The sequence below is a fragment of the Miniopterus schreibersii genome (genome assembly GCF_964146895.1).
Source record: "Miniopterus schreibersii genome assembly, chromosome: 7".
Taxonomy (NCBI): domain Eukaryota; kingdom Metazoa; phylum Chordata; class Mammalia; order Chiroptera; family Miniopteridae; genus Miniopterus; species Miniopterus schreibersii.
In genome coordinates this window covers 67082602-67109504 of record NC_138108.1, presented here as the reverse complement: position 1 = coordinate 67109504, position 26903 = coordinate 67082602, and the positions used below count along the sequence as shown (strand labels likewise).

Below are 26903 nucleotides of genomic sequence, written 5' to 3'. Positions count from 1 at the left end.
TCACCTCAACCTTTCTCCATATACAACAAATGGCTAATTACATCATGAGACTCAAGGACCCACTTTTTCTGTTCTTGTTCCCCAAATAACTTCTCAACAAATGATGTACCTTACCTCTGAGATGTGTGTTTCTAAAAGTCTACCAGTTCAAGACTGTGAATGATGGAACCTAAACTTCTAAAGATTTCTAAAGACAGCAATATAATTACTGAAATAATTGGAACCTTTCATGTTAGCTTAGTTTTTGTTCACTGTAATCTTAGACTGTTCTCTGCAACTAGACTTAATAATCTGATTTTTCCAAGCACCTAGCACATTTTTCTTAAACTACATAATTTTTTTTTTTCTTTCAGCATTGGGGACAAAAAATCAGAAATTAAGATTCTAAGCATTGGAGGAGGTGCAGGTATGAATGACACATTTAAAATTTGTATTTCACTCTAAACTTACGCTGTTTGATGGTAATATTGTTCATTCTTTAGGAAAGTTACTTTTGGAAGAAATTAGCTTATTAAAACTAGTAAGGGCAATACCACTTCAACTAAGATTAACACCCCCATAGATTTATAGGGCTTAATAACATCAGCCTTCATTACTATCTGTAATGTGGGTAAGATGTAGCTTTCTTTTTCATAAATGCAAAAACATATAGGATATATTTGCTTAACTTTTATCCAAAATTATTCAATTATTTTATCCAAAATTATGTTCAGAGAAAAGGAAAATTTTGTAAAACATTTCTTAAGCTTGTCCCACTTCAAAGTGTGACCCTTGTACCGGTTGCTGGTTTGCAAACTGTAGCTAATCAACGAGGAGATAAGAGACATGTAATGGAATGTAAATAAATGCACAGCTCCCTTCATTGGAAAAGCACTGCTATGGGAAAACCTATGCTCAATGACACAATTAATTTACCCTCTTGTGGCCTTACTCTTTGAGTTGCCCTTGCCTAAAGCATTGCCTTCTGCTGATTCTGTTCCAACACTGCCCGCTAAGAATTCAGCACACTCCCCAGTCCCCTTTTATAAGCTTTCCATGGTATCACTACTCTTAGAGCCAGTGCTTTTACCTTCGGGGAATATCTGGAAAGGTAAGATCAATGTGGCTGTAGTTTCTGACTCCGCCACCAATGAACTGTGTGACCTTGGCAGAAACACAGGCTTTAGTTTTCCTATCAGTAAAATGGGAACAATGAATCGTATCTCATAGAGTGGTAGTGAGAATTATATAGGTAACATTTATAAAGTGGTTAGCATGTTGTTACTGCTCCTATAAGGTACAGGCTGGTCCCTTTTGCAAAAACAAAACAAAAAATTTCATCACCACACTTAACCTCCTATCAAACTCCTAAATTGTGTTTGCCTTATTTTTAAGTTGCTAGTCATCTGGAGGCCTGAGTTAATATGTTAATATATAAAATGTAGTCATATATATTATTTCTGTATTACTCCTTCTCTCCCTCCTTCTGGCCTTCTTTATTCTTTTCTTTTAAAAAAAATCACTGCATAGTATTTGTTATCATTTGGTAACAAGTGGACGTTACATAGCAACGCATGGCAATCTCTTGAGCCTCTTAAGTATAAGAGTCAATACCCCATGAATGAGTGAATTGTTGGCCCATATTAACACAGAAATAACCAAGAACATGCCACTGGAATGGAACAGCTACTTTTTCATGTGATTATTTGTTCCTTTATCATAGAATACACTTTGATATAATAAAGACTAGCCCTTAAAATCAATTTACTTTATTATCATCTTTCACCAAGAAAACAGAAAACAACAAGGACAAATAATAAAGAATATTGTCATGAATGATCTTATCGAGAGTGTTTGAGCTAAAATATTCCATTGTTGCTTACTGGTAATTTAAGTCCTAAGGATTATAAGAGTGATAAATTGCCCAGAGTCCTCTATTAATTTATTTAACCAAGACAGTCACTTCCAGTGTGTTTTGCATATGAGTTGCAGGCAACCAACAGGCAATGATACTATCATTTGATAGTATCACTTGTACTTGGACAAGAAGAGAAGCCCTACAAAGGAAAAGTAATTAAAAACAATATCATGGCCAAGTTAATTGACCTTTTAATACAAAGTTAATTGAATTTCTAATGTAAATTTGTCCAGATGCTTATAAGCTATCTCGAGAAAGGAAGACTTGGCCCACACAGTGATCCTTACATAAAGGTGAACGTAGGAACCAATATAGAAAACTTATCAAAACAAAGGGAACAATAGTTGGAGTTCCTCTGACTGTGCCCTAACACTGTACTAAAAACAGACTTTGCCTTGGGGAAGATATGGGTGCCCAGTAAGGGCACTCTTTATAAGAAATTCATCAGAAATATAAGAACTCCAAGAGAAATTCCAGCTACAGATACTTAGCTTTCACTGCTGAAGTAAGCTACATGAAATCAAAAGCAATACACTTAAAATCCCTAGATCTAGTTGTCCCTGGCACAAAATAGCAGTGTTTGGGGGTAGATGACACCCCACTCAGTTACTATGAGTGCTCATACACCAACTGGGGGATGCTCACCTGATAACCTGTCATTGCCTAACTGCAAGCACCTTACAGAAGAACTTCCTGTCTTTGCCTTAGAGAAATGGTCTCCTTAGAAGTTCCAACCTACATTGTCGCTGAGACTTTTGCATTATCCTGTGGCTTACGTATCTTTCCAAATCAGTCACTGAACTCCAGTCCCTGGCAAACAAGGTCATTGGCCCTGTCTGGTACCTTTGGTTCAGCTCTCACAGTGCATCTTACAGGGCTCTACCTCAGCCTTAGCTTATAGTCCTCTCCAGTGCCACTCCCTAGATGCTCTCCTCTTGGGTGCCAGCCACCCGCAGATCATATTCCGCATATCTCTGCTGCAAATGTTCTCTCTGCGTGCATAATGGTGCTGCCACTTCTCCCCACCAGAACGGAAAAACACACGAAAAGCAAACAAACTAGAACTTTCCTACGTGAAATTGCTGCTTTTAGATCACTTAATGCTCATGTTCTTTGGTAACCTTTTTGATTTCCTTTTCAGAAACACAAGCAGAGGGTGCATGTGCACCCTGTCTGCCTCCTGGCTCTTCTGTAGAGGGTGATGTCTGTGTGGAGAGAGGTTTCAGTTAAAAGAGAATGTAAGATATATTTGAAGAGGTGTTTGGAAACTCAGGTTAAAAGTGAAGCAATAATTAGGGCTCTGAGCAGTTCAAAAGAAAGAAAATCAGTGGCAAACTTTTTGATGTCATCTTTAGGTAATCTACCACATCAATAAAATACAATTGATAAACAGTACTGCTGTTCATAGATTATACAGGAAAATGTACGAAATAATTACGTGAACCAAAAAAAGAAAAAGAAAGAGAAAATCAGGAAGAAAAGAAAAAAAGAAAAATCACAGACAGAAATACGGGCCATGTAGCTTTTACAGAGGTCAAACTGGGAAGTATAAAGTAGTGTGATATGCACTTTAATGAAATACAATGAGCAGCTGAGATTGCCTTATTCAGGGTCTCAAAGTATTCCTATTAAGTTCATTTCAGCATTGTTTTTGAGACATTGAAAGCAATTGCACTGCATTCTAAACCTCATAGAATATGCCTTTTGGTCCATTTTTTTTACACTGATGGTTCCTAAAATTAAGCCACTCAGAGGAGTTCCATTACTGTTCAGCTCTAAAGAGTGTGGTCGAGACGGTACACAGAGAAAAAGAAACCCATACTTTCTGTTAAGGGAGCATGCTGTTAATTTATAGTGCACACACTTATGCCTAGCAGAATGCTCCAGAAGGCAGCAATGGGCAATGCAATCTCCTTGCTCTGGGCCCTGATTAAAGGTGAATCATTTTATCTGCTGTACTGTTCAGTTCTTCAAATGCCAGGAAGTTTTATAAGGGTTAGACAGGACTATAACTCAGTCTCATTTTATCCAGCTTTCTACTTCTATTTTTATTAACCTACTGTGTACCAACTCAATTGCCATACCCCATATAATGTAATAGTATATACATGTTTATAGTTTTTTTAAGCCACTGAAGCAACTCACAGGTAAAGCATAGGTGGTCTGAACTCTCTCACATTTTTTGGGTTAATAATTTTTCTGACATATATGTTGATAAAAGTTAGATCATTTTCTTGTTCTACAACATATGGAATGGACACCAGCATTCCTACAGAGGTTACAAAATAGAGAGTTTAGAGACCATTAACATCCTCATTTTATATATAAGAAAACTGAGAACCACCAAGATAGAACAAAACGCAGGTCTTTTGATTTTAGTGGAGTCAAACAAATTGTACTAACTATAAAAGTTCATTTTTGACCTGGCAATGGAGGATTAATCACCAGTAATGACCAGCTACTTGAATATCTAATCTTATCAAATTATTAATCGCCTCTCTTTTCATAAATGACATGTTAAGGTGACACAGACGTTCAGTTTTCTAAGGTAGTTAGATAGAAGAGAAACAATTAGGACAGGAACTGGACGAGCCAGTATGTCAGCATTAGCAGCCAGAAGGAGGTAAGTAGCACAGGTTAGTGTTTTCCCGTGTTCAGAGTAAGGGAACAATGTATATCAGCAACTTAAGAACAATTGGAGACATATAGGAAATTGGGGGAATTTTTGCCCAGAAAATAAGAATATGAATGTGCCTTTTGCCATTTTCAAATATTTCCTGTTGATCAAACTACAGAATATTTGTCCCGAAAGGGCCAATGATAAAAGAAAGATTTCTTGGGTCCGTATTAGAGTTTACTAATGATCAAACCTGTCAAGAAGTGAAAGCACACATCCTGGGAGGTAAAAAGCTCTCTGTCACTCTTGGAATGTCAGCACAGGTTGGAAAAATGCTTTTCAGACATGCTATGGAAGGGGCTTAGGCACTGATTTCTTGGGTGGTTGGACTGTTAAACATGCTTTTAGTCCAGAAAAGAAAAAAAAAAGTATGCTTTTGTGAGTAACCTTCTAGAAAGCAGTAGGCATTTCTCCCAGTGGTGTGGCTAATATCATGTTTGGTTATATTAAGGAAGTGGCATTTATATGGGACTTCTAGATATGTAGACAATTTTTAGTCTTCATTTTAATTGCTTATTTCTTGAAATGAGTAAGATCTGTTTTACTTATGTGCAGCATACTAACAACTATTCCACTGTTAGAAGGATATGTACTCTAGTGATTCATTAATAAGACAGGATTTAGGATCCTCTACTTCAGGTAACCAGTTTGGGGACTCCAATATAAAGGCATTCATAACTATATTATTTAAAAATAAACTATTCTCCATATATACTTTTACCAAAAAATAGTTTACCTCATTGTATTGTATTTAAAACTTTTGGTGAGTATGAAAGTACTGTTAAAGACAGGTACATTTCAGATCTGACAGAACAGAATATCATGCTTCAACACTGTCATTCAAACCAGAGTAAACAAGACTGCTTTGGCTAATTCAATGAGGCTTGAAACAGGAAAACACAAGATAATGGGCAAATGAAGACGAAACTATTATTATTAGCAGATTAAATGACTGTATACTTAGAAAAACAAACTGAGTTGGACAGTCTTAGAATTAATAAGAATGCAGTAATGGCCTGGATACAGGTGAAAAGCAATGGTAGATACACAGTCTTTTTTCTTGTTAACATTTGAGTATTTTTCATGTACAGTTTTGATTATTTACAATGTAACTGCAAGTCCCTGGCATGTGATTATCTGTAATTTTGCTAAAGGACAGATTTGTATCTGGCCAGTTCTTGTGCAAGTTCAGGACAGTCTCTTAGTGAATAGGCTTCCACTTGACATACATTGTTGAATAAAACTTGGTGATTCAATACAGTTATGCAACCCTGGCGTTGGGGGGTGGGGGGGGTCTCTTGTCCTCCTCATTTTATACATACTGAACCTAATAATACATGACAAGGGGTTTGGAGGTCATAGAGCTTGGGGTCAATACCCAGGTTCTTCTATTAACAGTAACAAACTGATAGAAATGATGTTAAAGTATCTGCTAATAATATATTTAATACAAAATATTTTTTAAAAACTATTTGAAGGGAAGTTCAAATATTTACTGAGAACAGTTTGAGAAGATTTAGAAAGCCAATCTGCAATAGTGATGAGGTTACAGTGATATGAAAGCTCTCCTGTACAAAAAGGTAAGGGTATGAAAGAAACAAAATGTTCCTGAACGTAACATGGCATTCTGTATCAAGAACAGTTCGGGTATTATAATACATCAAAGCCTGGTCATGCTGTTTGTTAAAATATTTACATGCTTGGTAAGCAGCAACTCCCCTGCTGTCCCACCACAGCCCCAACTGCTGCTTCAGCCCCTCCTCCTGGACTCCTGTACATCCCACCCCCCACCTACTCTGCACCCCCACACCCAGCCTCTAAGAATGTGTCCAGTTCTTAGCCTGCATCCTTTCTCAGCAGCTGGCCCCTTAGGCCAGGTTTTTTGGGGGCAGGGGCTGTGGTTTTTTTTCTTATAACCCAAGATCAAGGGTCTCATTCTAACCATTCATTCTGGTTCTTGGAATTAATCAGAAAAAAATTAAGATTTTCTTTTGCATAAATATTCATGGTCTATTGTCAGGATCCTTATAATAGCAAAAAACTTGAAACTAAGTCTAACCTATCTATCTAAAACTATACATAAAACTATATATGTGTAACCTTTGGTACATTTTTATACCATTTATAAAAGGTTAATAATTAAATCAATCATTGCATATATTTTTAGAAAAGTGCTGCCACTACAAAAACAAAAAATTCAGATAAATTTTGACATATTTGTGGTTTAACTCTCAAGTGAGAAAGTCAAAATAACCTATATACATAATGACCTCACCTGTGTAGACGCAAGAAAACGATTTGCTCGAAGGAAAAAAACAAACAGGAGGAAACAAACCAAATGTTAACTTTTTCTTTCCCTAGTAGTGAGATACTTCTTTTCTACCTTATACTTTTGTCTGTATTTCAGGTTTTCTCTAGTATTAATTTTATACCCAAGGGCTGGAAAAATGAGCCCGATTAAAACAGTAATTGTACAGCTGATGGGAGGCGGCGGTCGGGACAGACGCGCGGCTCTGGCCGCGCCCTCGGCTACGTGGCGCCCGAAGCGCTGTCCCGACACGTGCTCACGGCACACAGGTGTCCGCCGGCGCGTCTGCGGCGGGCCTGGGATCACACCTGCCCGCGCGCGCTTCAGGGGCAGCCTCACCTGCGCGGGCCGCAGCTCCCCGCGCCCGCTCCGAGCGGGGCGCTGACCAAGGGCGCCGGCTGCTTTCCGTCGCTGTCTCCGCTCCTCTTTGCACGAGGCCGGCGGGCACTCAGACCCGCTGCTCACACTTGGGGGGGAAAGGGCTCCTCACTTTCCTCCGCGACATCTGCGTTCCAACCTCTATCACTGGGGAGGGGGCGGCGGAGAGCGAGCCGGCGAGGCCTCGCGAGAGCGCGGAGCCCCCGCGTGGGCAGGGGTACTGATGACGTCACCAGCTGTGTGCTTGGCCCCCGTACCTTTGTCAGGTCGGGGGGTTCACCTTGTAAATCCTGCCCTTGGCATGAGCGAGGTGGGAGAGGTTAGCGCGCCATTGGGGTAGCTCAATGGAACATAAGTGTTACAATGTTACATGTAACTGTGTATCTATGCGTGTGCCGAAGTAGCCGTCGGCTAGCTATGTTTAAAATGTATAAGTTAAAAGTTAAGGCAAAATTTAGTCTTTTCCGAGGGGTCTCTCAGATGTCTCTACACTTCAGTGCTCAGTTCCTTTTGGGGCATTTTCTCTACGTTTATGTTTCATACAGTTTGGTAGCGTGGCTTTTCTCAGGCCTCCTGCCGCTGCAGAGCGTTCATTCAATAGGGATTGTTCCCGGGCCAACAGCCAGAAGACACACCAAAGCAAAGGGCAATGCTATTTTGACTCAGAATTTATATTTATAATCCCCTTCCCGAGACCGTACAGTTGTTTTAATATTCTGCTCTCCTTTTCCCATACTGACAGAACTGCCTCAATACTGAGGCATGGGGGGGGGGGAGTGGGAAGGAGGAAAAGAAGTGATCTTGTCAAGAATCTTATATCTTTCACACTGCAACTCAAAATCAGATTGTTCTTGCTCTGGTTGCAAACCCATAGCTGAAATTATTTTTCATCACTAAGCACAGGGTTATCTGGCCAATTTTTCTTCCTAGAAACAATTTTTTTGTGCCCGTAGTCTGGTAGAGGGGACAAGGAAGATGATAATCTTAATGCAACATGTAATAAAATAAATTTTCCCTGCTGATAATCTGAAGAATTCACATATATTTTGATATAAGAAATGAAGCAAGAATAGATGGAAATCAAATAGCAGGAAACATCTCAACAGTCTTTAATCCCCTGTTTTCTTGCCCTGCAGACTTTCTCATTTGGAGAAGCCACAGGGTTCTCCAGTTGGGATTTGAGTTTCATGTAACATAGGCTCAGTTAGAAGGACAAGCCATCATGAATACATGACGGGTGCCTTTCCAACTTGTCATTTTAGTATGGAGCTTCCCATTCAGAAAGGTAAATCTTCACTTCCCTCATTCACAGTCTCTTTCAGACTTCTTTTAAATGTCACCTTTTCCATGAAGTGTACTTGACCACCAGGTGGAAAACCACAAAGACCCCCTTCATGGCTTCCTCTCACCCTTTTTGCCTAGGTTTCCTCCATGGGACTTACTGCCATCCATAAAGGTTGGATGCTTTTGTCTGTTTTATTTCTTGCTGTATCTCCAGTGATTAACACCTAGCATTTAGGAGGTACTCAAAAATATTTCTTGAATTAGTGTATAATATCTTCAATTTCTTGAGTAATTACTCTATATCATGAACTGTAGTAAATTATCTCCATATAATGCCTCTAACCTTTGCAATGACCCTGTGGCATAGACCATATTATTCCTAAGTTACAGATGTGCAATTTAAGGGGTAGAGATATTTTTAAATTTTGTATAAGGTAATTCTGGTGAATACTATATTTGAGTTTAGTCTTTTCTGACTTATAGCCTTTAACATTTTTCTTTTCATATTTTTCATTTTTAATCAATGACCTAGGATTTCAAACAAAAATTACAACATTTCTCTGCTATCTCATTAAATATATGCTTGAAATTCAGGGACTGGAGAAAAGTTGCCTAAAAGATGAGATTCCCCTCCCCCCTAACTTGTTTTTGAACTTTTTATAAATTCCATGTCAGGGATGTCAATTTTATGTCCCTTTTTAAATACAGACATGATACATTTAAAATATGGCTCATATGACGCTATTATAACCACAAAAATATCTGTCTGTAATATTAAGCAAAACACTCATCATAGCCCAGAAAGGAAGCATGAGAAGTCATGTTATAGTTTTGGCTGATTTGAGGAAAAGGGTGGTACAAAGGAAAGAGATTTTCAAGGAAAGAGAGTTTTTTAAATGTAGTTTTCATTTAACTTTCCAAATCAAAAAGTCAGCATATTCTGTTTGATAGAAAATAACATAGGAGTGAACAGAACAGAAAAAAATCCACAACCCAGCCTAATAGAAAATTTTTTATTGGTGTTGACGCATGTCTAGATCTTTCTAATATTACTCAAGTTCCACATATTGATCAACTGAGAAAATCAGTTATGTCATCATAAAATTCAGACACCCAAATTATTAATTTGCCTTGGTAGTCATAAAAGGGGAGGAGAGATTGGAGAGGGGAGGGGAGGGGAGGGGGAGGGGAGAGGAGAGAGGAGAGAGGAGAGGGATGGGAGGGGGGAAAAGGGAAGAGGGGAGGGGAGAGGAAGAAAAGAAGCACAGTATATTGGAATAAAGTTATTTAATCACTATAATTTTTCTATTTGTTATAAGAAACTTTGCAGATTTTGTTACAAAACTTTAGGGGAAACACATAATAAAGTTTTAGGTAACCCAAACAACTGTTGGTGTTTATATATCTAAAGACTTAGAATGTAAAAAATAAGTAAAGTTGTGAGACTTATGATCAAGCCATGCTTAATTAAATCATATGTGAAAGGAGACTGACTATAAAATAAACATGTATTGCCTTATTCCCCTTAAATGCTGTTTTCTGGATCTCTAATTTAAGATTCCCAGAAGGCTTTACAATGGGCAATAAAAAAGCAGACTGCTGGCTTCCACATTTCTTTTGTTTGCCCCTGAATTTGCTCAGAATTTCTGAGTTATTTGACTGACCCATTTCTAGTTTACTCTCCTCCATTCTTTTGGCACATTAGTCTGGCTTGTGTGCTCTCTAAAAGCATTTATAGAGCACTTAATCTGATACCAGAGCACATTCATAATGTTACAGCTCCTGCTCAGAAGGATTCAGTTGAGAAAGAACAAATGGTCTCCTTCCCATTTTTTTTTAAGTCTCTTTACTGCTGGTTCAGGGTTCTATATGGTCTGATACCTCCTCATATGCTTCTCAGTGACTGATCAAACCTGCTCAGTTGTTCAATCTACCATTTTAGAATCTTTGATGCTGTTTAACAAACTCACTGGAATCAGGCCTTTGCTAGTGAGTAAAATGAGACCAAGGAACGTAAGAAGGTTTTATATGTGTTGCCATCTCCAGTCAATTGATGGGTAGTTTCTGCCTGAGGATTCTGATACTTCCAGGCTCCGTGGGAAAGGCTGCCAAGGCAATTAGTCTCATGTGGAAGTGTTCAAGATGCATAGGAATTAGTCAGAAAAAGTAAGGACATGAAGGGAGAGTAATCCTGTAGGATTAGGGTGGGGAACCTTTTTTCTGCCAAGGACCATTTGTATATTTATAACATCATTCTCGAGCCATAGAAAATCATCAACTTAAAAATGAGCCTGCTATATTTGGTCAAACATTTAATTAACTCACCCCTAATGTGATGATGGCTGGAACTGCTAGTCTTTGGTGAGGCCTTGGCAGGGCCAGAGCAAATGATTTCGAAGGGTGGACGTTACCCACCCTTGCTGTAAGAGGAGAGAGCAAGGGTAAAAGACAAAGCGTGGAAGAGCATGGCATATATTGGGGCAAATGGAGGGTGAAAAGGGTGGAAATGTAAGAAATTTTGAGTTTCTGGAACCAAAAATTTCAAAATATGTGAGATATTAGAAAAAGTAGCCAGGCTGGGCGGTCTTTGCTTAGTTTAGAAACTTAGACTTGACCCTGCTGATAGGGGATTAATGGTTAGGAGGTTTTAAGCAGGGAAGTGATGGTCTTGTTTAGCCTAGGCTGTTTTGTTTTGTTAATCCTAACCCCAGGAAATTGCTCCCATTAATTTTTAGGGGGGAAGAGGGGGGAGAGAGAGGGAGAAACATAGATGTGAGAGAGATACATGGTGAGAGTGCCTCCAGCATGAGCCGGGACGGGCTGTGCCTTGACCAGGAATGTCACCCAGGCCTTCGGTGGAGGGCCCAGCCTCCAATCACTGAGTGCGGGGGGCCAGGGCTCGCTTAGGGTTTTCCATGGTTCTCGTAGTGATGGCTTTGAGGAAGACTGAGTTCAGAAGATGCAGACTGAATTTTTAATATATTGTTGAGGTATTCCGAGAGAGAGAGAGAGAGAGAGAGAGAGAGAGAGAGAGAGAGAGAGAGAGAAAGAGAGATTGAGTTTGAGACTGAACAAGGGAATTGCTAGCAGGGACCAGAAGGAGAAAGTGAAGGAACATTTAATGGAAACTGTGCAGATGGGCGGGCTTAAATGAGATGTCCCAAGTAAAAGCCTGTACAGTGTTTGACAAATGGTAGGTGGCCAATGAATGACAGCCGGAATCAAGAAGGAAGAAATTAAAGGCTTGGTGTTGGTGGGCCAGCTTTGGAGAAAACTGTCCCATAGGCTCTTGGTCGTCCAGTTCAGCTTCCATCCCACTCCTCTCCGCAGCCCCCCATGTCTCCTATTGCCAGTTCTTGGGGCTCTCCTTATACCATTGTACTCCCTTACTTTCTCACATTAGCATAATTAGCTCCTGATTTATCTTCTTCATCTCCTTCCCTTTAGAACTCCCAGTGTATGATCTATGGCCTTGTTGCCTGCCAGATCCACCTTGAAGAAGTTCTGTTAATGTAATTTATGCCAAAACATTAAAGACTAAAATCGTTTTAATAGGCTGGTCCTGCCAGCACATAGGTCTGTTTTAGTGAAGGTGTCAACATCATAACCTAAGAGAGTAGAAGTGCAAAACTTCAGTTGGAAGCATCCATAATAGGGAGAGAGGACATATTTTTAAAGAGAGGAACTCAATAATTATAAAAACGAACAGCTAACATTTATTGGGTGCCGGCTCTCTTGCATTGTGCTTTACATGCCTTGCCTCATGTAACACTCACAACCAGTAAGTTCTGTGCCATCATTGATGTTTTTAAGATGAGGAAATTATAGCTCAGAGAGGTCAAGCAAATTGTCATCTGTCCTACGGACCTAGTAAGTGAAGAAAACAGGTTTGGGACTCAAGTCCCTCCAACTTACCACCGTCTCTCTCATGCAGTCACCTACAGGCTAGGTTTTCCTCAGGGCCGGTGACTATGTCTCTTCTTGTCATCATTTGCTAGAGCCTGGCGGCGTCTGGCGCATTGTCAACAGTCAGTCAGTGCTTGCTGCGTGCATTAACGACCATAGCTGTTCCGCTAACACCTCCTGCCCGTTTACCTCTCTGGTATCACCTCTCTCCTGGAGGCTGTGCCTTGCCCAGTATTTCAAAACTCTGAGCTGCCAGCAGTCCCACGTATGCTGTCCTGCTCCCCGACGTCATGCCTCTGCTTCCTGTCCTCTACCTGGAGTTCCATCATCATTTCCCCAGAAGGAATTCCATCATCATTTCCCCAGAAGCTCTGCGCCGACTTCCACTTACCCTGTAGCACAGCCCAGGAGGGCCATTTCTCCATGAAGCTTTCTCTCCCTCTCTTCCTATCCTTTCCCTCACTGTCTCCTTTCCTCTTCCCACCTCAGCCCAACCCAGTCAGGCTTCTTTCCATGTCTGTCCCTTCCACTAGGCCATGGTATGTTTTTGAAGATAAATGGCTGACATATTTTTATATCGTTTTCGTACCTGACATATTTTGCATCGGATGTCATTTTGGGTATGCTTCTGGCCTAGCATAGTTTATCCTAAGTTTTATACATATATATATATCTTTTTAAAAATTTTAACATCTGCGAAATTGGGATACATTTTCCAGTTAATTATATCTTAAAATTCTAATTGACAGTGTTTTTTCTGGCTTAGTGATACAAAAGGAATGGCATCTTAGAATAAATGTAATACAATAATAGATATTGAATAAATGTTATGTGAATGAATGAACAGCAATCATAGCCCTCTTCAAATTACATTATTATTCCTACTTACAACCTAGCTGTTCTGCATCATAGATAATGTGGCAGGAAAACAGTTGAGTATTATTCTTCATATATGCTGGGCTTTCCCAGTAAAACTAAGACAGATAAACTAGCTCAAATTATTCTTAATCATTTCTTTCTGGACCGATGTGATCTATTCCCTATGCTTATATTCTAGGTGAAATTGATCTTCAGATTCTCTCCAAAGTGCGGGCTCAATACCCAGGAGTTCATATCAACAATGAAGTTGTTGAACCAAGTGCCGAACAAATTGCCAAGTACAAAGGTACCTATAACCCATGGTGCTATATGTCACATTCTATCCCAAAGGCTTATCCCAAATGTGTCCTTTAATCATTAATAACATCGTTACTGTGGTATGTTCTTAGTAAGCGTATTGGGAGAAGAACCTAATTAATTTGTTTTCTTGGCAGGGATAACTAAACACTTCAGAATATAAACGGAATAATCAAACTCCTTTATTTACTGACTCTTCATCCATTTACTGGGCATCAATTATTATTATTTTTTATTGATTTCAGAGAGAGGAAAGGAGAGGGAGAGACAGAAACATCAATGATGAGAGAGCCATTGAGCAGCTGCCTCCTGCATGCCCCCTGCTGGGGATTGAGCCCGAAACCCTAGCATGTGCCCTGACCGGGAATCGAACCTCGATTTCCTGGATAGTAGGTCAGCGCTCAACCACTGAGCCACTCCAGCTGGGCATCAGTGATTATTTTTTATTTTTATTCTTAGAGACAGAGTTATTAATTCAGTCAGAAGTACTTCGTCAGAATCCCTGTCCTTAAAAAGCTTATGTTTAATAGCTTATAGTAGAAATCTGCAAACTTTTTCTGAAAAAGGCTGAATAATAGTAAATATTTTAAACCTAAAAAGCCACAGAATCTCTGTCACAACTAATCAACTCTGCCATAGTAGCACAAAGGCTGTCATAGAGATACATAAACTAATGACTGGATATGTTCCAATAAAACTTTATAAACACTAAAATTTGAATTTGGTATGATTTTGCATATAACGAAATAGTATTCTTCTTTTGATTTTGTTCAGTCATTTAAAAATATAATGGCGTAAGATATGAAAGACAGAGGCATGAAGTCAGGAAGTAGAATTGCATGTTTTTTTTGTTTTGGGGCTTTTTTGAGCATTAGAAATAATAGTTTCTTTGTGATAGTTCACTAGTTCAATGATGAGGGATAATCTAATGGACTAGGTCCCCTTTATTTACTATTGTTTTCATCCTTTAAAATAATTTTATTATGGAAAGTTCAAACATAAGGGGAGAGAATATTATAATGACCCTCATCATACAGCTTGAATACATATGCCTTTTTTTTTAAATCTTTTTTTTTTTTTTAGCTTGCAGTTCATTGACTCTTTATTTCATCCCTAATTTCATTTAATAGTAGGAGGGGAAAATCAGTATGAACTCTCTGGTCTCCCAGAGCTACATAAAAAAGAAAAATGTGTTTTGTATTTGTTAGGTATATAACATTGATTGCCTTAGAATTCTGCATGGAAATGGGTCCCGCATTTGCAATTAAAATTGATGGTGAGCCATCTCTTTCTATATTTTAGAGTTTGTAGCCAAGTCTTCAAATCTTGAGAACATAACGTTTGCTTGGCATAAAGAGACATCATCTGACTATCAAAGTAGAATGATGGAGAAGAAAGAACTTAAGAGGTGGGACTTTATTCATATGATTCAGGTAAGAAATATTTATTGTTATGTACTCTCAGAAAAGAGATTTTTCAGAAATGTGTATGAAGAGTGCCTGATATTCTGACTTTAAAAAGAAAAATGAGAATCTGATTTCTGATTCCACAAGTGAGCATATTCAAATTAAGGATAAAGATGTTGATAATACTAAGAAATTCTCTGTAACATTCAAAAAGTCAGTTTACTCAAAATACTTACAGAGTTACTGATCTTTTTTTCAGTACTGGCTTAATTAATTTTCATAGGACTGAAAGCTCTAATGGTCTGGATGGACCAGTGTCTCAGAGTTTTTCCGAATCCTCTTGCTTTTGCCTTCTATTGATGACCTGGCTAGTGTGAATGTGACAAAAGGGGCAGGTTAGATGATTCCTCAGGTTAATGAAGTTTTATTAATATCAGTCATTTAGTTGGAATTTATTCCCGTGGTCCAGCACTAATAGTATATTTCTTGGAAAGGGGGTGACTCTTCAGTGGATGATGTGGGGACATATTTCCACTGATACTTCTGGATAGCATATGGGTGTTTAGACATCCATTAGAAGATGTGTGTGTTTTAGAAATACCACAATTAACAACAAGATGTTTCTTACTTTCTGTAGCCCACAACTACAGTTACCCCAAAGGAATAAACTTAAGTCAAAAGAAGAAATGACTCAAAGGTTGGCATATTCAGGCAATCCTACATCTCTTCTCTCTTAGCTGACAAATACTTTACCTGTAAGGGAGTGCCCAGCGAGCCTATGATATTTCTCTACTAGACTTGCTTCCCACCTCCACATACAACTATTTCATACCTTCCTCTCTCTCCTTTCACCTCCTGTAACTCTTCCTCCACCACTCCTTCCCAGTTGATGGCCTCACTTCATACTGTATAGGGAAAAGAGAAACCATCAGATGGAAACTCATCTTTCTTCACCCTCCAGATTTACAAGCAAAGTTCCAACTGTACCCATCGTATCTTTCTTTCCTCATTACAAAAGCTTCCTTTTATCAAGAGCCAATCTCTTCACATGTGCTTTGGATCCATTCTTTGCCTGTAATAAAAATTTGCAGCTTCAGAGATCATTCTCCCAAAGCTTCCACTTTTGCCTTTTCTTACGGCAGCTCTGCTTCCTCTGCGTTGTGACTCTGTCCTCTCTTACTCTCTGTCTACTCTGCATTTTCCTGTGCCCTGTCTGTCTCTTCATTTTTCCTTATAGCCCTGACACTCTCATACATTCTTTTCAGCTTAATATTCACAGTCAACTACAGAGAATCTCGGTGTCTATTAGATCAAATTTCAGAGCATCTACTATGGCCCACCTCCACTTTTTTCACCAGGTCATGTCATAGATTGTTAGCCGCCTTATGGACTAGCTGTATCTGGGTACCCGCCTAAGTGTGGTCCCTGTGGTGAACGGCATGGAGTGACAATACTAAATATGGCTGCTGAGGCAGCGTAGGCCATGGGCAGGTCCATTTTATTTCATTTATCTAAGGGAGAGGGGCATAGATTAAGTTGGTTTTGTTTCATACAATACATTCTATCATGGGAATCTACATAGAATATTGAATTCTTGTCCAAGAGAGACGAAGATGAGATATAAGAAGTGTCTATGGAGATAGATTCCAAGAATACAAGCCCTCGGGGACATTTTTCCACCACCAATGTATAATTCTAAGCTCTCCCTGTGTTGGGTGTAAAGGCCTCTCCCTGCACTTCACCAGAGATGGTCCAGAATTATTAAAAATGGGCAGACTGACTCCTAGCATCTTGTGACCAAGTGTATTAACTTCATGCTTTATCCAGTCCTCTCCTAGAGAATTTGCAACATCCGTGCCTTTCACATTTTCTGTGATTTTAAAAAAGCATCTGTGAGCACATGGTGAAGCTAGAACAAAGGGCTTAATTTAAAGCAATGTTCCATGAAATGGAGCCTGTGTTTATGGTGCTGCCACCATTTCCTCCCAGAAGACCTGTAATGCACAACTTACAGAGTAAGCCTAGAATCACTGTCTGCATGTGGAGTGGAGACTGAGTGTCTCCAGGTGTAGGTGTCTGTGTTATTAAAGCTGGAAAGAGTAATTTAAAACCATTTGGTTCTAGTTGAGCAAATAACATAGTTTCCTTTTCCTAAAAAAATTCACATTATTATCCTATCTCTCCATATAACATCTTTAATTTTTAAAGTTAAGTTTTTTGTTCAGCAAAATCTACTCAACTGAGAATCAAACTTTCTAATGAGTATCTGGTCCAAGCACACAAAGATATTGACGTAGAAAAGTGTCTCATGTTTCTTTTCCTTCCTTTCTAGATGCTGTATTATGTAAAAGACATCCCAGCTACCCTGAAGTTCTTCCATAGTCTCCTAGCTACCAACGCTAAGATTCTTATTGTACTTGTGTCAGGTGAGTTATTCTCATCCAGACTGAATTTTAAGACAACAATTGTGCATTTATGTATAGATGTGTGAGTTTAAAGGCCGTATTAGGAGGGTCCTTCACAACAGCTCCCAATTTAGGGAGTCTCATGGAATTACATGTCTATTTACTTCTTGCTCCTGAGAAAATTTGTTGTTATCCATATATAAATTATTTTTTATATAACACGGAGCAAATGCAATGTTAGTAACATTTTTAATGTGACTAAAAGTATTAAATATTTCTGTTTGCCTCTTTCCTGTCCCTTAAATGTCTCTTTCCCCTCTGTGATGTTTATCAATAAGTAAATAAAGATTAGATTATTTGGGATGTCATCATATTTGGTTAATTTGCATTTCTAGAGCCATTATCAATATTGTTCATTATAAGTTTTCTCAAATAACTATTAAAAGTAGTTCACGTGTTTTGTTTTATGTTGTTTTATTTTCCAAACAAGGCATTTGAGCCTCTCATGTTGCTTCCAGAGATAGAATTAGTACCACAGTGAGAGCATAAGTAAACACGTTAGCAAATGAAACATTGACATTGTTGAATTCATTAATTCATAACTTCTTTCATTCATCAATCTTTATGGACTTTCCATATAATTCTAGGCAGGTTAATTATAGATATACAACAGTTTATATCTTCTTAAGCTTATACCAGATCCCATACTAAAAAAAACACGTCACAAAATTCATTTTTCTTAAATATGAAGAAGGGCTTTAAGGATGACAAACATGGCTGTTATCCTTAATCCTGGGTTTGAACTAATATGGGAGTCTGGCAAATGAGAGCCCTGTATACAACCTGTTCCCGACGGGAACATTTTGATATACTATTTTTATCTTTGGTTAGTTAAAAATACTCATATAAGTAGGAGAGTTCTGTCTTCCCATTTAGTAGAGCTTATGTAAACTGGATGCTTCCTGCTGATCTCTAAATTAGGACACTTGGGTGAAGCACTTTGTTCTACATTTATGAATAAAAAAGTAAACTTAGTTATCAATATTAAAGGCAGTCTTTTTTTTATAATCTATATCAATAATACAGAAAAAATATTGTAGACAGAAACAGCAATTCATCCAGAAGTCCTATGTTTGATTTTAGAACATATTGAATATCCATAGAAGATCCACTCTTACTTATATTTGGTTTATTTTTAAATATTTTCAGAAGTTAAGTACTCGAGTGTCAAAAGGCAGCTTTCTATGAGTCAATGTCTACCAATAAGAAAAAGCCAGCCTAAGGCTTAGAAAGTGGCATGAGCAGTCTCCAGGCAACTGAGAATTGACTAAGTGCCCTTATGGATACAGGATTCTGCTGGCTTTATCATGAATAAGTGAATACAATCCGTCATATATTGGCATCAAGAAATGTGCAAACCGAAACAGGGCCCACCCAGTGAACTATATGATGACACATGAAGCAAGAATGCCGAGGCACTTCCTGGCTGTGTGAGCTTGGTCGATGAATCTAAGTTTATTCAAGGGCTATTTCTGGATAATCATACCCCCGTTGTATTGCACCTGTGCATGTATGTGATTCGTATGTACTATGTATATATACTTTCATGAGGGAAAAATCAAGAAAGGGAGTAAAGACTTAAAAATCAGTTAGCTTTTTTTAAAAGAACTATTTGAGTCAAATATTATTCAATCAGTGTGGCTTGATGGTGAAAATATTTTACTAACTTTTTCAGGTTGCAGTTCATAATTCTTCATTATTGTACACAGCATGGTAGACGGGCGTCCCAAAGAGGAAAGCATTGTTAGTGGATACTGTTCCTAGGCATAAGCATGCAACAAATAGTAGTTGTTGAATTAGTAAAGGGACTCTCATTACTTCTTTTCTTTACCATATACACTTCTTTCCTAGAAGACTGTATACAGCTATAGAAGAAATATCATATACATTTCTTCTTTAAGAACCACTTAGCAAAAGGAAAAAATAGGTTTAGGTATTTTATTTTGGACTTTCCACTTCTCTCTTAAGGCTAAAATTATAGCTTTACTGTTTATCAGAAGAGTTGTTAAGTAAAGAAATTTATTAAATATAAGTAAAAACTTAAAACCACCTCTTTCAATATAGTTTCCTTTGCAGTTAAAATATATTCTACCTTTAAGGGAAATGAAATTGTTATCAACTTAGTTTAACCTGAATGTCTCCAGATTCTCCTGTCTCTGGGCTCATACTTAACTCTTAAAAATCCAGAGTAAATGACTGAAGCCCTCATCCCAAGGAACTTGATTGTCTGTCACTTGCTTTGTGACTCCTGACAAAACCTGGGGTCATGCTTCTGATGGTTGCCAGCCACTGTTTGCTCCAGACTTCTCACAGTTCAAATTTTGATTTCTTATGGCCAAACCTTGCATGCGCTGCAGCTACATTTTTTTATCCTGTTCTGCTTTACCCCAGACATGGACATAACTCTAGTTCATTCATTCACCAAAGCACCATTCTTTGACTTGGGGAGATGTTGACATCTATGGGGAAGAAGAACATACACAGAATTCAGCATCAACGTCTCACAGCCACTCTTTTCCCAGCTTTTCTCTTGCTCAGTTGGGACCCACTTCCCTTGCACCTGCTCATAACTTCTCTCAGACCTCACCCATATCCTCTTAGCTCAGTACTTTTGCTAAGGTACCAACTCCTCACTTCCCCCTTCCACCCCTCTTATTTATTACATAGAGCAAACTCCCATTTGCTCTCTCTCTCTCTCACCCTGAGAAACCTATGCACCTATAAATCTGTCTTCACAACAATATTGCCTCCTCAGTGTATAGAAGTGGCTGCAGTTTACTTTTTTAAAAAGAGCCATAATTGCTTTGTTGTAGTAATAAAGCCAATATAAATATATGGGTCAGCTTTTAGAAAAGTAGTCATGGGTCAGTTTCCAACAGTGGACACAAATTTAATCACAAGAACTTTCCAGTCAAATTTGTCTTACTACATCACTGTCAATCAATGTGTATAGAAAACCATTGCCCTAAACGGCCTTCTCAGCCTGAACTGTAATTCTTGAATCCCTATTGTACATACTTGTCCAATGAAACATTCCTTAAACTTCAACATTGCCTTAAAACTGGAGCACCTACACCAAAATGATTCACAGTAGGCTCTGTTTTTATCAGGTTTCTTGCAGCCACTTTCTAAATGGAATCCTTTTTATAATTACCCAGAAGTGAAGAAACCTGTTTGTATATTTCCTTTGTTTCAGGGCAGTATTGTCATTCATAGCTACACTGCCGTGCAGAAAACTCAGTGCTCGTTGTAGACAGATTCCGAAAGCCTAAGTCAATTTTTGTAATTCAATTAAATTTCTAAGAGCACTCATCTAGCCAGTGTCTTATCTAGGCAGATAAAGGTATGTCAGGATTAACATACCTTAATCTTAACTATCACAGCTAAGGCTCTTGCCTGTCCATCTCACACACACGCTGACCTGTTACTGAATTGACGAGTTTTTTCTCCGAATAGACTGAATTACTCAGCTACTTGAGCACCATATAGATACTCATTTTTGCATTTTATTAGATTATAAGATGATGAAATATGGGGTCAGTTTCTAGATTTAGTTACGCAGAGCGCCTGCTGGGTAAGGTGCCGTGTGTGCAGCCACATTCAGAATACAGACTGCTCAGCTCCACGCTGGCTGCACAGGGCAGTCGTGTGTTGGTTCATTCCGCGTTTATGGAGCTCCTGTAGTCAGTCCCTGCTAGGCTCTGAAGGCTGCAGGGATTACTCTTCCTTTGCCTTTGAAAGGCTGCTAACTTCATGGAGGATTCAGACGTGTAAACACTCAGCAGTGCACTGAGTCTCCTATCGGAGGCATACGGGGACTTGAAGGAGAGTTCCTTGAGAGCAGGGAGCTCTGCCTCTTATCTCTAGTCCCAGATCTTTGCAAAGCCTTTGGCACCTGGAAGGCACCCAATAAATGTGTTTGGACTGAACTGAACATTTGCTTATTGTTTCTCCTTTATGTTATCCAAACTACTAGTTCTGAATGTCCTTCCAAAAAAAAATACCGTGTTTTAGCTAAAACTTACTACACGAGGGACATGGAATCAGATTATATAGAAAGTTCTGGAGATTTGAAGAGAAGTTTAATAAACAAAAATAAAAGACTCAATAAAGAAGATACACATATTCACACACAGAGATTGTACACTGAAATAGGTGGACAAAAGTGATGAAGGGTAGGCAAGTGGAACTAATTGAGAAAAGAAAGAGAAACTGAAATCAGAATGAAATGGCAGCATTTGCTGGTCAGCCTCTTAGAGTACATGTTTTTGGAGGCAAGAGGCTTTCCTCTGTGTTCCCAAGGATCCCTTGCAGAACTAGACCAGCCTCAGTAAATATTCATTTACTATAACAAGCAGAAAGCTCCCGATTATGAAGACAAAAGGTTTGATTTGGAAATAAGAAGAGAAATAGGGACTAAAGAGGTGTATCACACACTAAAATGATGTCAGTGACCTGTTTTTCTGCAAATGTAGTCGCCAGGTACTAGTTGAATGAATTGCTAATTAAAATGCAATATATCTGGTTAAGGGAGATTAGCCAGAAGGAGATCATTCAAGTTTTCTGTCCTTCCCTCTCCTTACCTAAGAAAGGAGGTAAATCATAGTGTGTTACTGTTAATACAGTGGGGAGAAAACAATCTGGTTTATATCATGTTGAAAACAAAAGTAACACCATATGCTGTGCCCACGGAAGAGCCATTATGATAATGCGTCAGTCGGAAAGTGTATAATTGCCCAGGCTCAGAGAAGGCACCGAGTCACAGAACACTGACACCAGCAGATTTTCTGCAATTAGTGTTTTGTTTTGTTTTTCTCCGCCAGGTTAAAAAAATAATGGTAACAGAACTCCTCAACCACTGAAATATTTGTTCTTAAAAAATCTTGTTTGTAGGCAAATTCTTTTTCAGGAAGACAATCACTATATTGGAATGAAAGATCTTTTAATATATACTCATGACCCTCATTTTTTTTTTTTCATAGAACTGAGGTTTTATTGTTTTCTGCTTCATTCCAATTCCTAGAGCATATCCCGCAGTTATCACTTCCTCTTCTGAAATATAAGTGCAACATCAGTTATCTAGGCTGTTTGTTATTTACTATATCCTGCCTTGGATAGTCTCCTTTGTTGAGTTAAATTTGGAGACTTTAGCTTAGTCATTGAGCATCCTGTAATTATATGCACAACTATGTGGGTGTGTCTTGTTTGTTGTGTACTTTTCTGGAGAATCAATTACTTTCATTAGATCATAAAAGAGGTTTGGGAACCAAAAAAAATCAAGTCTTTGAAATCTGCACTTTTAATCCTAGAAGTTCATAGAAAAATAGGTTCTCTTTTACATTGGTTCGGCCAAGTCCAGCTTAATTATCTAACACTTCAACATTGTTTCCTATGTTCCAGTCATGGTTCTAAGTGCCTTACCTTTTCAACTCAGTTAATCCCTGCAGAAATTCTCTGGATAGATTCTATTATTATTCCTGTTTTACAGTTGATAAAACTGAGGCACAGGTTCAAAAATCTAGTAAGAGGAAAAGCCAGGCTTCACACTCAAGCAGTTGGACTTTAGTGAGCTTAACTCTTAACTCACTGTACCAACTGTGTATGTAACAGCCAGCATTACATGCATGTTTTGGAAGGTCCATAGATCAATATTCATTGGTTTTGATTTATTATAATCATAGATTTTGAACAGTAAGTTTGCTTTTTTACAGTCTCAAGATTACAACCAGCAGAAATACATTACCCAACTAATTCCATGTAATGTTCATTTATTTTGTAAGTACTTATCACCTGCCGTGTGCAATGATTCACTTAAAGTATATCATTTAATACTCTCAGTTGCATTTGAGGTAAGTATGGTTGTCCCCCAACTTATAGATAATAAAACTGAGATTCTGAGAGACTGAATAACAAACACTTCTCAATTATGAAGTATCAGAACAGTCCTACAACCTATGTCTCTCTCCCCTCAGCTGCTGCACTGGGCTTCTCTTAGCTTTTACACTGGGCTGGATTCTCAAAATTAAACACATCAGACATTGTTAAATCTTCTTCTAAATTTGGGGACAAAATCTTTAGAAGTCAACGTGGTTATTAGCAGTCCAAGGCCAAATGTAGTAAATGTATAGACAGAGAAGCTACCCAGTCTTTAGTCTGAGTAAATCATAATTGTATTTATTGTGCTCTTTCTTTGGATTTCAGTTTTTGCTCTTAGATGCTCTCCTCTGAACTTTAACATAAACAGCTGCTCTCCTCCTGTCACCACCTGAATATCCAACAGATATCTCTAAAATCTAAAATCATGCCTGATGATACATTTAAGACTGCTCCTTCTTTCTTCCCATTTCCAATAATGGCAGTTCTCTCTTTTTAGGTGCTTGGGCCAAAATTATTGGGGTCATTACTGACTTTTTTTTTTTTTTTCTAAACTCACACGCGCTATCGAAATTGTTGGCAAATGGCGATGGATCTAGGAGTATAACATAAAAAATCCAACCACTCCTCTTCACCTCCAAGCTCGCTGGTCCAAGTTACCATCACTGTCACCCAGGCTACCGCAGTAGCCTTCTTACTGTTCTCCCTGCTTCTGTCCTTATGCCCATACTTGAGTCTCATCCGTGTGGCTAGAGTGACTGCATTAAAATAGAAACCAAGCTAACTGACCTCTGCCAGTATGTCACATCAGCTGATGTGCTCAAATGTCATGTCATAAGAGAGACTGTCTATGACCACCCCATGTAAAACAGCAGCCCACCCAACTCTGACTCTCTGTATTCTTCACTCTGATTTGTTTTTCATTAGCATTTAGCGCCATCTGATACATGATTTATTTATTTAACTTTCTCTAACCCTGTCCCCAAACCCCTCACTCCTTGAATTAAGCTACACGAAGGCAAGAACATTTTTTTTAATTGACTACTCTAACCCAAGTATCTAATGCACTGCCTGGCCGAGTTGGTAATGGAAGAAAGAATAAATGAAAGCATGAACTTTGCTTTATCTCACAGGAACCAGTGCCTGGGACAAGCTATGGAAAAAGTACGGATCCCGCCTACCCCGGGATGACCTCTGCCAGTACGTCACATCCGCTGATCTCACTCAGATGCTGGACAAGCTGGGGATCAAGTATGAGTGTTACGACCTTCTGTCCACCATGGACATATCTGACTGTTTTATTGATGGCAATGAAAATGGAGACCTGCTTTTGGATTTTTTGACAGAAACCTGCAACTTTAATGCAACAGCCCCACCTGATCTCAGAGCAGAAATTGTGAAAGATCTGCAAGAGCCTGAGTTCAGTGTAAAAAAAGACGGAAAGGTTCTTTTCAATAACAGTCTGAGTTTCATAGTGGCTGAGGCATAGATTTCAATCATGAGAGAATGTATTCAAAAATTATATTTTAAACAATGCTGATTTTTTATTTCTGTATTAAAATTACAAATACATCTCATAATATAAATAGTGCATTGTCTCTTATAAGTAAATCTAGAAAATTTCAAGACATTCTTGGACTTCCACGCACAGTCATATATGACAGTGCTGGTCTTACCCCACCCCTCCTTCAGGTAAAGAGGCCACCTGCAGGCTAAATACCACATAAGCTGGAAAAATGAGACAACTAGGTTTCACTGGCTTATTGACAATAAAATCCTTTCCACTTGTTGGTTGTACTGGAATTTCCTAGAACACCAATAAAGTATGTACTATGGATTCTTTACATACTAGTAAAGTATATGCTTATTGGCACTTTGAACACTAAGCAAGTGTGTGTTTATTGATTTTTCCCCTTTTGTGAAAAAATATTTGTACATTCCTCTGTTGTAGCTTCTCTCTTATTGATTGCTAAAAGTAAGCACTTTTAGGATATTATAAAATTAACTCTTTGTAATGTGTTGCCATTTCTTCCCATTTTGTTTTCCTTTTTAGTCTCACCTATGATTTTTGTAGTGTTTTGGGGTTTTTTTTTATATACTGAAGTTTTTCTATTTCATTCAAATTTAGTTTTTGGGGTTTTTTTGATTTCTAGGTTTCCGACACATTTTAAAAGACCTTCTAAAACCATTTTGAAATGTTAACATATTTTATCAGAATAATTTTATAATTTTATATTTAAAAAATAAATCTTTGATATATTTGAAACTGATATAAGTATAAAGAGTGAGATTGGAAAAAAGCTGCTATCCCTCAAAAAAAATAAGCCAACTATATCAACACAATTTACTTAAAAAAAAATCCACTGACTTAATGTGCACCTTTTATCATTTACTGAATTTCTAGAAAACATTGAATCTTTTTCCATACACTGTAGTCCTTTGTCTCTCTGTCTAAGATCTTCTCTAAGACCAAGAATCATCTTTGGACAGTAAGATTTCAGGGGATTTTTAAAAACTTATTTGATGTTCTTTATTGTTATTTTAATAATAAACAACTATAACCCTTATAAAAATAGTACATCTCTTTATATAAGCAAGTAAGTAATTTTATAATTAATAAATAAATGTATTTTTAAATTAAGTAAATAACTATTACTCCCTGTTACAAAACAAAAATAAGGTTTTACTGAAGTGCTCATGAACCTTCAGTCTCCCAGCAATGAAGCCTTCAACACAGTATGACAGTCACTCTTTCACAGTACAGAGCTACCACTTAATGCTGCCATAGAGTCACTTTAAAGAGTTAATGCCCCTCCCTAATCTCTTAGCTGAGGCCCAGGGAGTATACTGGAGTACAGAGCCCATTTGCATTAACAAATGACTAAGCTTTGTTGTTCATAATAAGTCAAACTGACTTGCATTGCCCTCTTTTCATGGACAACTTCATCAATGTTTTTTGAATTATAAGTTCCAACAAATGAAACGACAGTTATCCAATCAGATCCCTAAATATGAACCCTGAACCATTAATCATACTGATATGTACTTCTGACAGAGGAAATCCATGAGACACACTTGATTGATGACTATGGATCATGGCAACCTTGAACAACTTTGCCAAAAGGATGGAAATCAAGATTCTACAGAGCAAATTACCGCCTTTTCTAAAAAAACACGTGCAAAACAAAAGAATAGAACTAACATACAACTTGAAGACAGATATTTGTAAATATGGCCTTTTTCTCATCCCTATAATGCCCTTATTTGCTTCAATTTAATGTAATGGGAACACTCAAGCCTTGTTAAGGAGAGAATCTCCATGAATACCTAGCAGTTGGTGATGGGAAGCTAAGGTACAAGGGAAGGAACTACTGGTTTCTGTCTACACTGCATGACATTACAAGGGATTGGGGCAGTCACGTACCGACTTTTCAAGTTTGGTCTTGAGGTTCACAAAAAAAGGCTGCAACATGAATTTGGAACATTGCTGTATATATATCACTGTACATCTCCCAATGTTTAACATAGTGCC

General features: G+C 38.2%; 1 protein-coding gene across 1 annotated transcript in view; it reads left to right on the top strand.

The window, feature by feature from the left end:
* Positions 1-25937, top strand: part of HNMT (histamine N-methyltransferase) — a 31262-nt gene extending 5325 nt beyond the window's left edge. Inside the window, exons 2-6 of the mRNA XM_081143538.1 lie at positions 354-406; positions 13508-13615; positions 14929-15059; positions 17365-17458; positions 24505-25937. Of these exons, the coding sequence (XP_080999664.1) occupies positions 354-406; positions 13508-13615; positions 14929-15059; positions 17365-17458; positions 24505-24860 (742 nt within the window). The 3' untranslated portion in view covers positions 24861-25937. The remainder of the gene's footprint in view (positions 1-353; positions 407-13507; positions 13616-14928; positions 15060-17364; positions 17459-24504) is intronic.
* The last annotated feature ends 966 nt before the right edge of the window (positions 25938-26903 follow it).